At 44.4% G+C, this 14,505-nt stretch overlaps 1 protein-coding gene and 1 long non-coding RNA gene across 7 annotated transcripts in view; one reads left to right on the top strand and one right to left on the bottom strand.

Annotated features, from left to right (window-relative positions):
* Positions 1-13,607, bottom strand: part of SAMD12 (sterile alpha motif domain containing 12) — a 448,963-nt gene extending 435,356 nt beyond the window's left edge. For 4 of the 5 annotated variants that reach the window (XM_027561269.1, XM_027561270.1, XM_027561271.1 and 1 more), the window contains exon 1: positions 13,445-13,575. In XM_027561269.1, coding sequence (XP_027417070.1) covers positions 13,445-13,457 — 13 coding nt within the window. In that variant the 5' untranslated portion in view covers positions 13,458-13,575. Of the gene's footprint in view, positions 1-13,444 lie in introns of all 5 variants that reach the window. The other variant, XM_027561273.1, reaches the window with a different exon arrangement.
* Positions 13,608-13,828: 221 nt separating this feature from the next.
* Positions 13,829-14,505, top strand: part of LOC113904309 — a 343,900-nt gene continuing 343,223 nt past the window's right edge. For both annotated transcript variants that reach the window (XR_003514485.1, XR_003514482.1), the window contains exon 1: positions 13,829-13,904. This is a non-coding gene — a long non-coding RNA (uncharacterized LOC113904309). The remainder of the gene's footprint in view (positions 13,905-14,505) is intronic.

Here is a 14,505-nt window from a genome sequence, read left to right as displayed (position 1 = left end):
GTGAAGTCTTATCCACTGGACCACCAGGGAAGTCACAAACATCTTCTGTTTTTAATCAAATTGCAGCTTTACCATGAACTAGTTGAGTGACCACAGCAAGTCACTTAACATCTCTGGACCTCTTTTGTTATTTGTAAATAGGGATGATGATGGTACCTACCTCACAAGATTCATGTGAAGGTTAATGAATTAACATGTGATAAGTTTAGAACAGTGCCTATCACAGTACAGGTAGTAATATCTTTAACAGTCATGTGTTTTATTTTATAGTTATAACATTCCTTACCTGTACCAACCACCCTTTCCAGAAGGAACACCTTCTCCAAGACATAATATAGCTAAACTCTTGCTGGTGCTGATGGCCCTTGCTCTAAAGGTTACCCCTTTTATCTTTTGTATCTTCAAAATCTCCCTCTCCACGGGGTCAATTCACACACAAACTAGAAAGGCTTTGAACTGCTTCCTACCTACATGAGACCCCCTTGTTTTCCTTCTTCCAACTTTTCACAATATTTACAACTCCCTTGACCTTGATCTCTCCCTTTCCATAATTACTCCCTTTCCACAACTCCCTTTCCTTTGCACTTTCACACTTCTTTCCATTTCTTGAGGATACATTTGCATCAAGAGTAGCTTCCTCAACACCCCCAAAGTATTAGTGGACTTGCCTCCCCATTTCATCAGAATGCCTTAAATCTTTACCAAACCACTGGGTACTTCCCAGCACATGTCTTGTTGGCTGTCTTAGTTCATCACGTGATGCTGAGACTCTCCACTCTGAAATGGGACCCCTCCTTCCACTGACTGCTTCTTCCCATCTCCTTCAGCCTCCCCTTCCTCATCCTATCCCTTAAACTGCTGGTACTGGTGATCCTGCGCATCACACACGAAATCTCCCTGACTTACTCACCTACTCTCTTGCCTTAGACATGCACATAGAAGGATGTGCAAAGTGAATATGTGGAAGAAAGACCTTCTAGGTGGGGAGACCAGCATAAACAGTATGGTAGGGAGTCAGCACACAGCTGATCCCTGGGGTCCTCAACTATCAGGGAAGGTTCCTAAGGGAAAGGAGTGGAGATCAGCCTGAAGCAGGAGGGCAGTGGCAGTCTGGAAAGGTCGCTGACTGCTAAGGAGTTTGGGCTTGATTTTACTGGGAGTAGAGTGGCCCTGAAGAGTTGGGAGCACTTATGTGGCTGCCACACCCTGTAACTACACAATCTCAAATCCTAGTCTTCCCCACCTCCCCCCCGCCCCCGAAATGTTTCTCACATCTGTTCCTCTGTTCCTTTCTTTCCCCTTATCTTATTACTTTAGCTTCCTTGGTTTTTCAGTTTCTCCAGGCTATGATCAAACTTTCCATAGAAGTTTTTAAAAAAACAGATGAACAACAAAACAAACAAACAAACAAACACCCTTTAAAAACATCTGGGGAGTCAAGGGCAGTGAGAGGACCATTGCCGTGGGCATGGCGGCTCCCTCTGCTTAAAACAGAGCCCCCTACACTGCCCACTCTGCCCAAGTCCATATCTTCTTCTTTTTATTAAGATACATTCACAAACCAAGCCTTGAATCTGAAGCAACCGTAAGCCCCATGAAGGAAAGGTTCGTGGCCTTACATTCTTTTATATCACCCGGTGAGTGCTATTCACAGAGCTGAGTTTATCACAAGTGCACAATGAATGTTTATTATCCAAATAGGAATGCGCACTCATTTGTGCTGGGTACATAAGTGAATCTGGAAACCCACAGGGATAAACAGCAGCAACAAAAACCCAAAGACCTCAGGCTCTTACACAGAAGGAAACTAAAGTGCAGAGAGCCGAGATCAAGACAAATATCTCATAGAGGTTTGATCTAAAAACCTGGAAGAGTTTTCCCTACTGTAGAGCCCAAATAAGCAATGTTTTGTTTATTACACTGTTTTATTCTTCCCCTTAAATTATCAACATTTCCAACAAACAGCTAGTAAAGTACAGCCAAGCTACCAAACTGAAACAAAACCAGAAAGCAACACAGGACTGTGAAAAAGCTTCCCTGGTAGCTCAGTTGGTAAAGAATCTGCCTGCAATGCAGGAAACCTGGGTTCAATTCCTACAGCTACCCCCTCTAGTATTGTGGCCTGGAGAATTCCATGGACTACATAGTCCATGGGGTCGCAAAGAGTCAGACACAACTGAGTGACTTTCACTCTCACTGGAACATGGCAAAGTTGGCAACAAAGCCCAGTCCCACCACCAATTAGCTGTGTGGTCTTATCTTCTCTGGACCTAAAGTCTCTCAACTACGGGCTGGGAAATCAACTATCTCATTGCATTATGAAAACTAATGTCTGGAGAAGACTCTTGAGAGTCTTTTGGACAGCAAGGAGATCAAACCAATAAATCCTAAGGGAAATCAACCCTGAATATTAACTGGGAGGACTGATGCTGAAGCTCCAATACTTTGGTCATCTGATGCAAAGAACTGACTCATTGGGAAAGACCCTGATGCTGGGAAAGATTGAAGGCAGGAGGAGAAGAGGGTGACAAAGGAGGAGATGGTTGGATGGCATCACCAACTCAATAGATATGAGTTTGAGCAAACTCAGGAGATGGCAAAGGATAGGAAAGCCTGTGTGTTGCATGAGTGGGTCACAGAGTCAGACAAGACTTTGCAACTGAACAACAATGTCTGGAGAATGGCCATCAAGAGGCTGGCTTAGAGTAACCAGTAGTAACTAATGAAAAGATGTTAATCTTTCTGTTTACTAAACAAATAGTTGTATGCTTTCTATGTGCCAGACATAGTTGTTGGCACTAGAGATTTATCAGAATATATTTTAAAAAAGTAAAATGGCTGTTCTAAAGAAGATCACATTCATCTTTATTCCCTGGAGAACAGAATGACAGCCCCAGTCCCCTTTACCATGAAAAATACAATCTCCATATGCACATTGTGCATATGGTTTAAGGGGGTCAAGGATTAGATTTTAGATTAAGAATCTTGCCCCCATACCGGCATCTGCAAATATACTTACTAAGAATGACTCAGGCCATGTGTTAGATTCAAGGCCCCATTTCTGACTCAAAAAAATACCATCCAAGGGAGGAGAGGAGGAACGTGGATGTTATCAAGTGCCCCAGAGGAATCTCATTACTAAGGAAACACTACCTAAGTAGATCAGTCTTCAGAACACCTGCTTTTCCTAAGCTTATCCATGGTATTGGTGGTGGTTTAGTTGCTAAGTAGTGTCCAACTCTTTGCGACCCTATGGACTGTAGCCCACCAGGCTCCTCTGTCCATGGGATTTTCCAGGCAAGAATACTGGGGTGGGTTGCAATTTCCTTCTCTAGGGGATCCTCCTGACCCAGGAATCGAACCCAAGTCTTCTGCATTGCAGGCAGATTCTTTACCAACTGAGTTACATTTCTGACTCAAAAACATACCATCCAAGGGAGGAGAAGAGGAACATGGATGTTATCACCAAGTGCCCCAGAAGAATCTCATCACTAAGGAAACACTACCTAAGCAGATCTGTCTTCAGAACACTTGTTTTTCCTAAGCTTATCCATGGTATTACAGGACAATAAATCAAATTCTGCTAGAGACTGGCATACACTGGATGCTCAATAAATATCTACGAGTGTAAAATGAAGAATATTTCACTTCTAAGCTATAGGAAGTAAATGCTAAGTAAGTGAAGTTGCTCAGTTGTGTCCAACTCTTTGCGACCCCGTGGACTGTAGCCTTCCAGGCTTCTCTGTCCATGGGATTCTCCAGGCAAGAATACTGGAGTGGGTTACCATTTCCTTCTCCAGGGGATCTTCCTGATCTTGTGATCTAACCTGGGTCTCCTGTATTGGAGACAGACGCTTTAACCTCTGAGCTACCAGGGAAGATGAAGTACATGCTATACTCGCCTAAATTTCCAAGATGCCTTAACACCAAAGGGCAATCCTATAGTTTATTCAGGCAGATTTAATTTAATTTTTTTTACATTGTGGTTAAGTTATCTCAGAGAGCAGAAAACAAACAGAAAGCAAAAACTGAGGCATCACAAAGTACTGACACATACCTGGTTCTAACCTCAGAGATGGAAGGGAAAAAAGGGTGATGACTCAGCCAAGACCAGGAAGTGCATGTCCATTTCTTGGCTACTGGTTGCTCTCTTTTCTCCAGCTATAAACCACTGTCATCATGGGGGAAATAAGCAACTCAACAAAATTAAGTGCAATATTCATCTATTGAAGCCTGGTTAATATTATATTTTCACCCTTATGTAATGCACAGGCACCTTCTCAAAAACAAAGACAATAACCCTAAACTGACATTTTACAACCTCAAACAGGGTAGCTCTACATTAAGGCAACCATGTATCATACAAATTCTGGGCTATCCCAAACTCAAATACCCCAAAGACCACTGGGAAATTCTGAAAATGCTAATGCATCCATACCCAGATTATAACTCCAAAACCATGTTTTGCACTTCGAAGCAATTTTGTGGAAAAGCCCTCCATCTAATTTGTGGCTGAGCAAAATCTGGTCTTTGCAGGTGAATCAAGCACTGCTCCCACTGTATAAAGAGAGAGCTCAAGAAAGACCCAATTTTCAATCAGATCACACACAGCCACACTTAAAATTTAAATCACTAGAGATTGAATCAATTAACCTTTTCTTAGGCTTCATAAAATGGAGTCCTTGGCTCCACCGGAAGCTCCCCTTGGCAGGCAAGACAAATTCCTTCCAGGGATAGGAAGTAAAATTTTCCTGCTCTAGTTTAACTTATCTATGGCCTCTAAAGCATGTTCTTCCCCAAATTTTCCTCCAAAGGGAAGCCCTCCCTCATCTGGGCTCCATTCCTTATCTGGTTTTCCACAATAACAACAACCAAAACAAAACAACAAATAAATATCCAGAACTTGATGGCAAATTCCTGTTACGTTTTATTATAAAGGGAATTTAACAGCTTTCTTTTGGATGTAAAACCAGTGATGTTTCCAGGCCAAATCCATCCTTGAAGTCTGGACTAACCTGGAAAGCAAGATACATATTTGCCATTGCTTTACTTGCATGTTCTTCCATAATATAGCTCAGGGAACTCACTTCTGGAAAACTGTTTCCTTCTAATTGTCCCCATTAATGTAATTCTCTTATTCTTGTGAGGTCCTCATTATGAGCAGATGATTAATAGAGAAAAAAATCCAAATTGAGAAAAATACATATGAGACAGTAACTCGAGAGAGCAGTTTGGCAGTTTCTTATAAAGTTAAAACACACACAGACTCAATTTCCACTCTGAGCTATTCATATAAGAGAAATAACAATGTTTACACAAAAACCTGTATGCAACTGCTAACAGTCATTTATTCATAATTACCCCAAACTGGAAAGACTCTAAACATATGACTGGTGAATAAACTGTGGTACATCCATTCAATGGAATGCTTGCTATTCACCAACTAACAGCGCTGAATGATGAATTTCAAATGCATTATACTAAATGAAAGAATTCAGACTCAAATGGCAGCATAGTATATGATATCATTTTATCATAGTATATGATATTTTATATAACCTTCTGGAAAAGGCAAAAGTATAAAGACAACTCAAAACAGTATGTTAATCAGAGACTGTGAGCAAAGTGTAACTAAAGTAAACAAGAAATCTTTTCAGGGTGTAGGAATTGAACTTGATTTTCTTCATGGTTACAAAACTGAATAAATTGTATATGTTTGTCAAAACTCAAAGAATTACAAAAGGTAAATTTTACTGAATGTAAATTATACCTAAATAATCTGAACTTTAAACTTTTTAAAGTACTAATGTAGAAAGAGAGGGAAGGAAATACAGAGTCAAGTTTCAAAAATTAAGAGTGAAACAGTTTGAATGATACTTGGAGAGAGAAATGGAGATATTTATCTCCAGTTTAGTAGACTTATATTAAAATTTTAAGTATCTGTTAATTCTTAGAACAACAAAAAAAAATCAATTTTTGTTATATAGCTCCTCCAACAAGATTTATGTCTGCAGGACAAAACATTTTTCATTTTATGTTTGACTTTTCACAGCCCATTTATAAAGGAGATCATTTTCTCCCCAAAGTATTTCAGGGCATCATTTTTCACCAGAGACTTCTCTTAATCCTTAGCTGGTCTAATTCTTTCCTTGGTTCCTACCAAATCAGCATTGTAGGTCAATTTTCTCTTGTTTAATGGTTACCTGGCCTAACTAAGCCAAATCTTAATTGGGTCACAGCTGTCTCATTCTGTCGGTTTTCCAATGTTACTTTCATAGAGTCCATGAATTTTCTTCCTCTTTTGCATGATCTGAAATTTCTCTTTGCAGTCAATTTGCATGCACAGTTGTATAACTGAGCAATTATCAGACTAAGAGAGCCCAATCTACAAAACTGTGGGTGTTGAGTGGAAAGTAAATTTTTGGTGGAGAAAGATTAAGTGTTGAGTCTTTAGTGAATAAACACACTCATATTATGAGGAAACTCCAGGAGATAGAGAAGGACAGGGAAGCCTAGTATGGTGCAGTCCATGGGGTCGGAAAGAGTCAGACACGACTTAGTGACTGAACAACAACAATTATGATCACTTTTACTTCCTGCTGTTAACCTCATAAGGTCAAGGAATCACATAATGAATAAAATCAAATACTACACTTAAAAGTGAGGATGGCTTTTATTTTACCTATTATATTTTGTTGGTGTTATCCCAGCTCTCAGGATCTGCATTCCTTCATTAGCAGCTAATACACAGACACTGTAAAACCATTGGACTATAAAAATGACTTCTGGACAGAATAGCACCAAACACCTTCCAGAGCATCAACAGCAGCTGAGGAACAAAGGAACTGAACTTGCCAGCTGGTTCCTCCCAGCACCAGGTGCCCTGGGAAAAGGCTGCAAAGAGAAGGCAGTGAGGCGGCCCCCTGTCACCCAACAACCACCACCCCTGTGTGCTCTTCCCTTGGGAGGCAAGCTATACGAGCAGCTTCTTGCACCCACACTTTAGAAAAATCAGACTAAATATAGCCAAGTGTGCTCTCATGAGCCAGCTCTGAGCTGGTAGTGCTGTGACACTACCAGAAATTTGGGGAGGAATCAGGAGAGCAGTTTTCCTAGCTCACTCTTGTGACAAAAGGACCACAGGCACGATCCAGCTGGGTTGCAGGGAGTGCTAGAGGTCTGGCCAAGCGGATAATGCAGCAGCCCATAGGGAAAGGAATGTACCAGACGCGACAGGCGCATGCCCGTTCACTACCCTGCCCATAGAGGGCTAAACAGCCACAACACTAGAACTTGGTGGGGAGACGCCATTAGGGAACACACATCCCACTCACAGCCCTCTGTTCTATGTCCTCCCCCCATCCCCCACTCATGAGTATTGTGTTCCAAAGCTCACTCAAAGGCGGTCCCCTTGGTTAGGTCATCCCATCCCACCCAGCTCTGAACTAAATGCTCCGTCTGTTCTCAGACCTCCCACGTTATGTTGCTTGTACTTTTATTTAGCACTTATATCATTCAGCTTTCATCTGAATCTGTCTCTAGCCAAGTGGACACAAGGGAAGGCTAAGCTTTCTTCTTTATGGACTCCGCCCCAAATTTAGTAGAGTTCCTTGCACACTGGCAATGTTCTCCAGCTTATTAACAGCAAATGCCCAATGCCAGAGAAAGAGAGTCTGCAGTTTTCTCCTCTTTCTCCTAATTCACCAAATGCACAATGTCTGATGCTTACTCCCCAGGGAACAGGAACAGGCTTTGGATCCCTGGCTGCCCCTCCTGTACTGTGTCCCCGGGGCATCTACTGTGACTCACTCAGCATGTGGATGGAACGCAGCTTCACTGGCTACATGTTATCACATATTCCACATGTCTTCACCGCGAGACAGAAGAGAAAGAAGGGTGGCCCAAAAGGAATTAGCAAGGGCGGGGCCAGGTAAGGGCAGGATTAGACTGAAGTTCTGTCCAACCAGTTAGAGATCAGGAGAAGAGCTGGGAGTGGCAGGAAGTCAGCCTAGGGCTCCCACCTCTCCCTCATGTACAGTCACTCAACAGGAGCTTTCCATGATGGGCTCCCATTCATCACTCTCAAGTCCTAAAACAGAGCGATTGTTTAAGCTGCTGCTGCAGGAAAGTCTTATCTTGTGGGATACAGAACAAAATAAATATTAAGAAAAGACGGAAAAAAAAAAAAAAAAAAGACCCTTGGTGAAAAGTGAAATGCAGGAGACTTGAGTAGCAAGTAGCTGAACACTGACACCAGATGCTACGCAGAGTCACAGCAGAAGCAGGTTGACGGTTGCACTGCCTTTACAACGTCCACTTCTGCAGATGAACGCAGCTAAGGGTTCTCCTTGGGGAGAACATGGGGCCTACTGCAGAAAGCAGATGCACCCATAAGCTTACCCATTCATTCAGTCTGCCACTCATCCACTGACTCATTCGTTCACCCAACCTCACGGAGAGTCTATCACGGGTCAGGCAAAAAGCTCCACCAAAGAGAAGCACACAAAAACCATGTTCGCCACATGGAAACGCAGCTAGAAAAACTGGAGGTGGGCTAGCACCCAGATAGCCATCTTCCTCCTCGATTCCTGTGCTCTGGGAGGCAATCCAAGAGGAGAGCACTGCTGGTCTCTCTCCACTCTCGACGGGCTCTCCTCTGGTGAGGAGAAGACAAGTAGACACAAGCAAGCCTGTGAAAGGGAGCAAGGCATCCGTAGTTGGGGCCTGTCTCTCTCTGGGTCCCAGGTACTTGCTGCAGAAGCCCATCTCCTCTCTGCAGTCCAGGCTGCCAATGTTACAGAGACGGGCACTTCTGTAAGGGGTAAACTCACTGCTGGGGTGCAGTATTAGCAAATCCACGTTACCATCCAGCCCAAAGTTAGAAAAAAATAACTCCTGTACCCTTCTAATCAAGACAATGTCTTTATCTTGCATTGTGATTGTGACTCAGTTCTGGGCCAGCAAGGTACAGTCACTTTTCGTGACTGCTTCTCTTTGCCATGAGGTTCCAACTATCTTGTTTCCTCCTCTTTCCCCAGCCACTGTTAGGATTACTTATCCTTACAATATTTTGGTGATGGGCAGTTTTGTTACTCTTTCACAGGAGAAAAACTATAGAATGTGAGCACTGAATGACTAATCAGAGGCTATCTGATAAGTTAGCTTATTCATTTTAGATGGGAAATGTAGATCCCCTAGCCCAATGTCATTTACAGCACACAGCCTTCTATTGGAAATCTTTGTGGAAGGGTGGTAAATATTGGGACTCATCTTTCTGCCATGGAAGAGGAACTATTATTCTATTAGATCTGGAATAGAAACACTATATATAGTATTTCTCCATTCCATTTTTCTTATACAGCTGAGGATGACGCAGAGAGAGGAAATGGGGACCAAGGTAGGAAAAGTTTTCTTTTGCTCTGAAGCATTTATATTGGGTTGGCCAAAAAGTGCATTCACTTTTTTCCATAGCACTGTATGGAAAAACCTGAATGAATTTGGGGGCTAACCTAATACTTCACTCAAGAAAAAGTTACTAAGGTCTGCCAAAGTGCCAGGTACCAATCTTGGATTACAGAGGTGGATACAACACTATGCCAGATGAATCTACTTTTTCCCTCTGCCTACAACTCGTGTTAGAAAAGTGTCTCAATGGATACAACTGTCTCCACAGTCTCCATGGAGAATGGATTACTCTTGGTTTCTGCAGGCTATGTCCTTTCTAGAGGTCCTAGTTCTCCAGCTTAATGGAGTAATTTCTTACAACATGTTTTTAAGAAGAAAATGGATGCCAATACAATCTCAATCCGAATGCAGACCATAACACATTCTGTGGCTGGAAAGCACAGCTTTAAGCTGCCCACAAGTATAAGACTTGGATCATAACCAGGTTAGGGACTACACCTAAGATGTTGTAATTAATTTAAAGAAAACCTAACTCAGGATAGCCATAAAATACACAGACGGCATCTCTTTTTAATGTAAACTCAAAGCTACAGGTTCAGCAAAATGAATGAGCCACTTACTTGCTCTTAACACTTTTACAAGTTCAAGCTTACTTAAGAAAACAGGTTACACACTGCAAGGAAAAAAAACCTTCTAATTTGTTACTAATTACAAAAACTGACATGAATAAGTAAACATTCAGGGTAGCAAACAGGTTCCAAACAGTACTGCTTTTTGAAAGAAGGATGGTAGTACAAATAACAGTTTACGGAGAATCCACCTTCTGAGTACCCTTAATAAGCCCTTTTCTTTTATTTAATACTCACAACTTTAGTAGGACCTAAACAGTAGTGTGCCTACTTTTTCCAGATGCAGAAACTAAATCTCAGATGTTAAGTAACATGTATTATATTTCCTATACCATTCCCACTGGTGAAATTCCTTATTCTCAGTGTTTCTCAGTGAGCTTGGGGAAACTGGTTGTTCCCTGGTCTTGGGTTGGGAATTTTGTATAAAAAGGCCATGCATGGCAGGACATTTAGCATTGCTGACCCATGGGCACAAAATATCAAGCCAGACCCTGCATTATCTCAAACATGCCCTAGGCAGAAATATCCCTCTCAGATGAAAACCACTGCTCTAGAAGAGCCTTTGAGCATCAGAAGACTAAAGAGAGGGGACTACTGCTGCTGCTAAGTCACTTCAGTCATATCCAACTCTGTGCGACCCCATAGATGGCAGCCAACCAGGCTCCCCATCCCTGGGATTCTCCAGGCAAGAACACTGGAGTGGATTGCCATTTCCTTCTCCAATGCATGAAAGTCAAGTCGCTCAGTTGTGTCCAACTCTTCGCGACCCCATGGACTGCAGCCTACAAGGCTCCTCCATCCATCGGATTTTCCAGGCAAGAGTACTGGAGTGGGGTGCCATTGCCTTCTCCAAGAGACAGTGCACTTCCTTTAAAAGCCTCCCTACCTTCAAACCTCTCAGAAATCCTAAGAAAGTCCCATGCACCCTTAGCGAGTCAGTTACAAAAGCTCCACAAATTTATTTCCCATGGATTTCATGAGCATTTGTTGAATACCTATCACGGGTCAGGTAGTATACTACAGACTGGGAGTATAAAATGTCAAAAACACATGGTGTCCACTCCTAAGGGGTTGCAGTTTCACTAGAGTCCAGAGAGAGGCATGAACTAAGGCAAGTGTTAGGATGGATGGAGCACAGGTACTAAGGGAACAGAATGCTAGAGGCACTTCCCACAGACTGGGCGGGCCACTCAGAAGTCAGAGGGAAAGGAGGGCTAAGGCAAGTTCCCAGAGGAGTTTACCCTTCGCCTTGAAAGGCCAAGTGAGAGTAGCCAGGAAGGGCCAAGTTCAAACCGAGAAGCCCGCCTTTGTAAAGACCAGAGACAGGAATATTTGCAGCCAAAGTTTAAAACGTTCCCTTTATTCTTCAAGTTGAAGCTCATTGTGATTCCAGCTCAGGATCTCCTGTTTATTAGACAGCCACTTTAACCAAACAAGCCACTAGAAAATAAAATAAGCTCTCCACAGTCCAGGCATACTTCCTTTCAAAGCCTTTGTTTTTGTAAGGTCTGGCTTCACTGGTATAATAACCCATCAGACAAGAAATATGACTAATTCTATACTTCTTCCAGCAAGCAGGAAATTGTTTTCAAGTACACTGGCAACCAGTGGGAGTGCCCTTCACTTGAGGACACAGAAGAGTGGGGAAGAGAAGATATCATGTCATCTGAGGGGTGAGCAGAGAGGGTGCCAGTAGGTCAGCTTGCCCTTGGCCTTAGCTCAGTGAACTTTATCTTGGTGTTTTTTTGTTTGTTTTTTTTTCTTTTCATCTAAAGTCTTGTCTCAGTTACCATCAACTGTAACAACGCAAAAAGACAGATTCTCACTCTACTATTAATTTGCATGGAAAAGAAAGCTGGTTATTTTTTCAAAGTCACAAATATGATTTGTTGTTATTTAGAAGCTAAGTTGTGCAACTCTTTGTGACCCCATGGACTGTAGGACACCAGGCTCCTCTGTCCATGGGATTTTCCCAGGCAAGAATACTGGATGGAGTGGGTTGTCATTTCCTTCTCCAGAAGATCATGTGTGTATATATGTGTGTGTGTGTGTGTATAAACTTATAATTTTACAAATAATTTAAAAGCCAAATATATACATTAAAGGTAGGTAGATAGGTAGATAGAAGTGCCCAGCTGGGGAAATCTTCAAACCTCAGAGAGCCCAAAAGCAAGTCTTCCAAGTTAATGGATGTTGATTACAGGAGCTGGGGTGTTGCTTCTTCAAGTTGCTAAGTAATTAACAAGAGTAATCTAACAAGAGTCGGAGTAGCTCAGTTGCTCTCACCTGGGGTACGGAGGGGAGAAGGAAGCCAGTAAGCCCTCATGGTTTCTTCTTGCCTCCGGCCTCCAAGGAGCAGGCTCATTTCCCCTTGGCAAGGAGCCTGCCACAGCTGGCAAGCATGCCCTCTTTCCAACACCCATTTCCTCCACGACCTGAGCCAAGCTCAGGAACCATAATTCTGGAGATGATCGGATGCTCCCCTTTAGTCTCATGCTCATTTCACTTTATCATTCAGGAACAGTTTGGCTATAGTGCGACATCATAAACCCGTCTGGCCCACACATTTTACCCAGAAAGCACCCTCAGCAAAAAAGCCAGTCTTCCAAGGTGAGAGAATCTGAACGAAAACTTGGGATTCCATACAAACCGCCCATCCCGGGCTTTCAACCGGAAAGTTCAAAGGAAGCAGGATCATAGAGCCCGCACTGTAAAGCCAAAGGCCAAAATTATATGAGGAAAGAAGGTGGGCTTCAAAGAAGAGGATTCACCCCAATCGAAGAGGTTGATTGCCGTCATCCCTGACTGATTGTTTCTGTAAACTCTGCCAGCCTCGGGAGGGTTGTATGAACAGAGGCAGGTGTAGGGACACCTCCACTCTCTGGGTACATCCACTGCTGTCGCTTCTGAGTACACACGACGTGGGGCCCTCGACCCAATAGCAGTCCATGCTTCCCCATGACGCATCTGGTGAGGGTCCTTTCCCACGTGCGGGCGGGGGGAGCGGGGGTGGGCAAAGCTAGCATCTACCAACCCTGGGGCCAAGGAACTGGCTCCGGTGTATGGGGCAGGAGGTGGGGAGCATCAAAAAGGGCACCTAGGGGCTGAAATCTCAAGGCGACCTCTCGGGCTTTCCCCCCATTTCCAGCACGTCGTTTCGCATTAGGGACACTCTTTGCCTCCGACGCTGGAGTCCTGCGCAATCTACTTGTCTTTCTAAAACAACTGAATAAAGCGCCCACTGGCCTTCCATGGCTCAGGTGAGTGCCAAGAAGAGGTGTTAAGAGGAAAGGGCCCGCTCGCCACCACCCTCTTTCCTTTCCTCCCCAGGTTCCCCAAGCTTCAGCGGGGATGTGTGTATTGGGGTGCGCGCGTTAAGAGGGAGCTTAAAATGCCCAAGCGTCCCTTACCTTCCACAGCCATTCTCTCAGAGCTTCCCTAACGCATGCATAATTTTCTTGGCGGAGATACTCCTCCTGCCCCGCGATCCCACCCCCTCCTCGCGTTTTCGCCTAAATATTCTGCGCTCATCTGCTCCAGGACCAACCTGCCGCGGTCACGCAAAGCGAGGCTGCCGGCTCCTGGCTCGGCGCAGAGCAGCCTGGGGACTGTAGTTTCCTCTCTTCCCACAGACCAGGGAGAGCACCCCGGGCCCTCCGTGGGGGGAGGCCCCAACCCCACAGGGGGATGGCAGCTCCGGTTTCATCGGACCTAGGCAGAGAAATCCCTCTGGGTGAGGGGGTCTCATGGGTGGACCCGGGGACCCTGGGAAGGCGGGGACTACATTTCCCAAGATGTCGCGCGCGGGGTTTCGTTCCGCGCCAGGAGTAGAGACCCGTGATTGAGATCGTCCCTGTCGATTAGAAGAGGGTAAGCACCTGGCAGGGCTCTTGAGGGAGGCAGGAGGCGGAGGGGTTTGAGGTGTGACCTTCTGGGTTTGTCGCTGATCCCCTTGGCCACCTAATTAGTGAGGTTATCAGAGTCACCGGCCAGGTGTCTTTTTCCGCCTGGGCCAGAGAGCCGCTGTGCTGGGTGCGGTTGAAACTTGTTCCTCTAAGACCTGGGAGGTGGGTTAGGGAGAGTCTTGCTGGGTGATAGGACTGTGTTCTGATCCTCCAGGTGGTTCAGGTGGCTAAGCAGCGTAGGGATGGGAGATGTCTTGAGAATTCTGAGCAGGCATCTCCCCAAGGGGTTATTAGGAACAAAATCTAGGAACCAGGATTCTAAACCTGAGCATGTCAGATGTTGGAAACTACTTGGATTCCAAGAGTGGAGGCTTTCAGCTTGGCTGGCCAGGGAGCCTCTTGGCGGTCTGTTGATAGAGACTAGTAATTAAAACTATCTAGTGCGTTCTTTCGGAGAAGGCGATGGCACCCCACTCCAGTACTCTTGCCTGGAAAATCCCATGGACGGAGGAGCCTGGTGGGCTGCAGTCCATGGGGTCGCGAAGAGTCGGACACGACTGACCGAC

The sequence above is a fragment of the Bos indicus x Bos taurus genome, chromosome 14 (assembly GCF_003369695.1).
Source record: "Bos indicus x Bos taurus breed Angus x Brahman F1 hybrid chromosome 14, Bos_hybrid_MaternalHap_v2.0, whole genome shotgun sequence".
NCBI lineage: Eukaryota > Metazoa > Chordata > Mammalia > Artiodactyla > Bovidae > Bos > Bos indicus x Bos taurus.
This window is presented reverse-complemented; position numbering and strand designations above follow the sequence as displayed.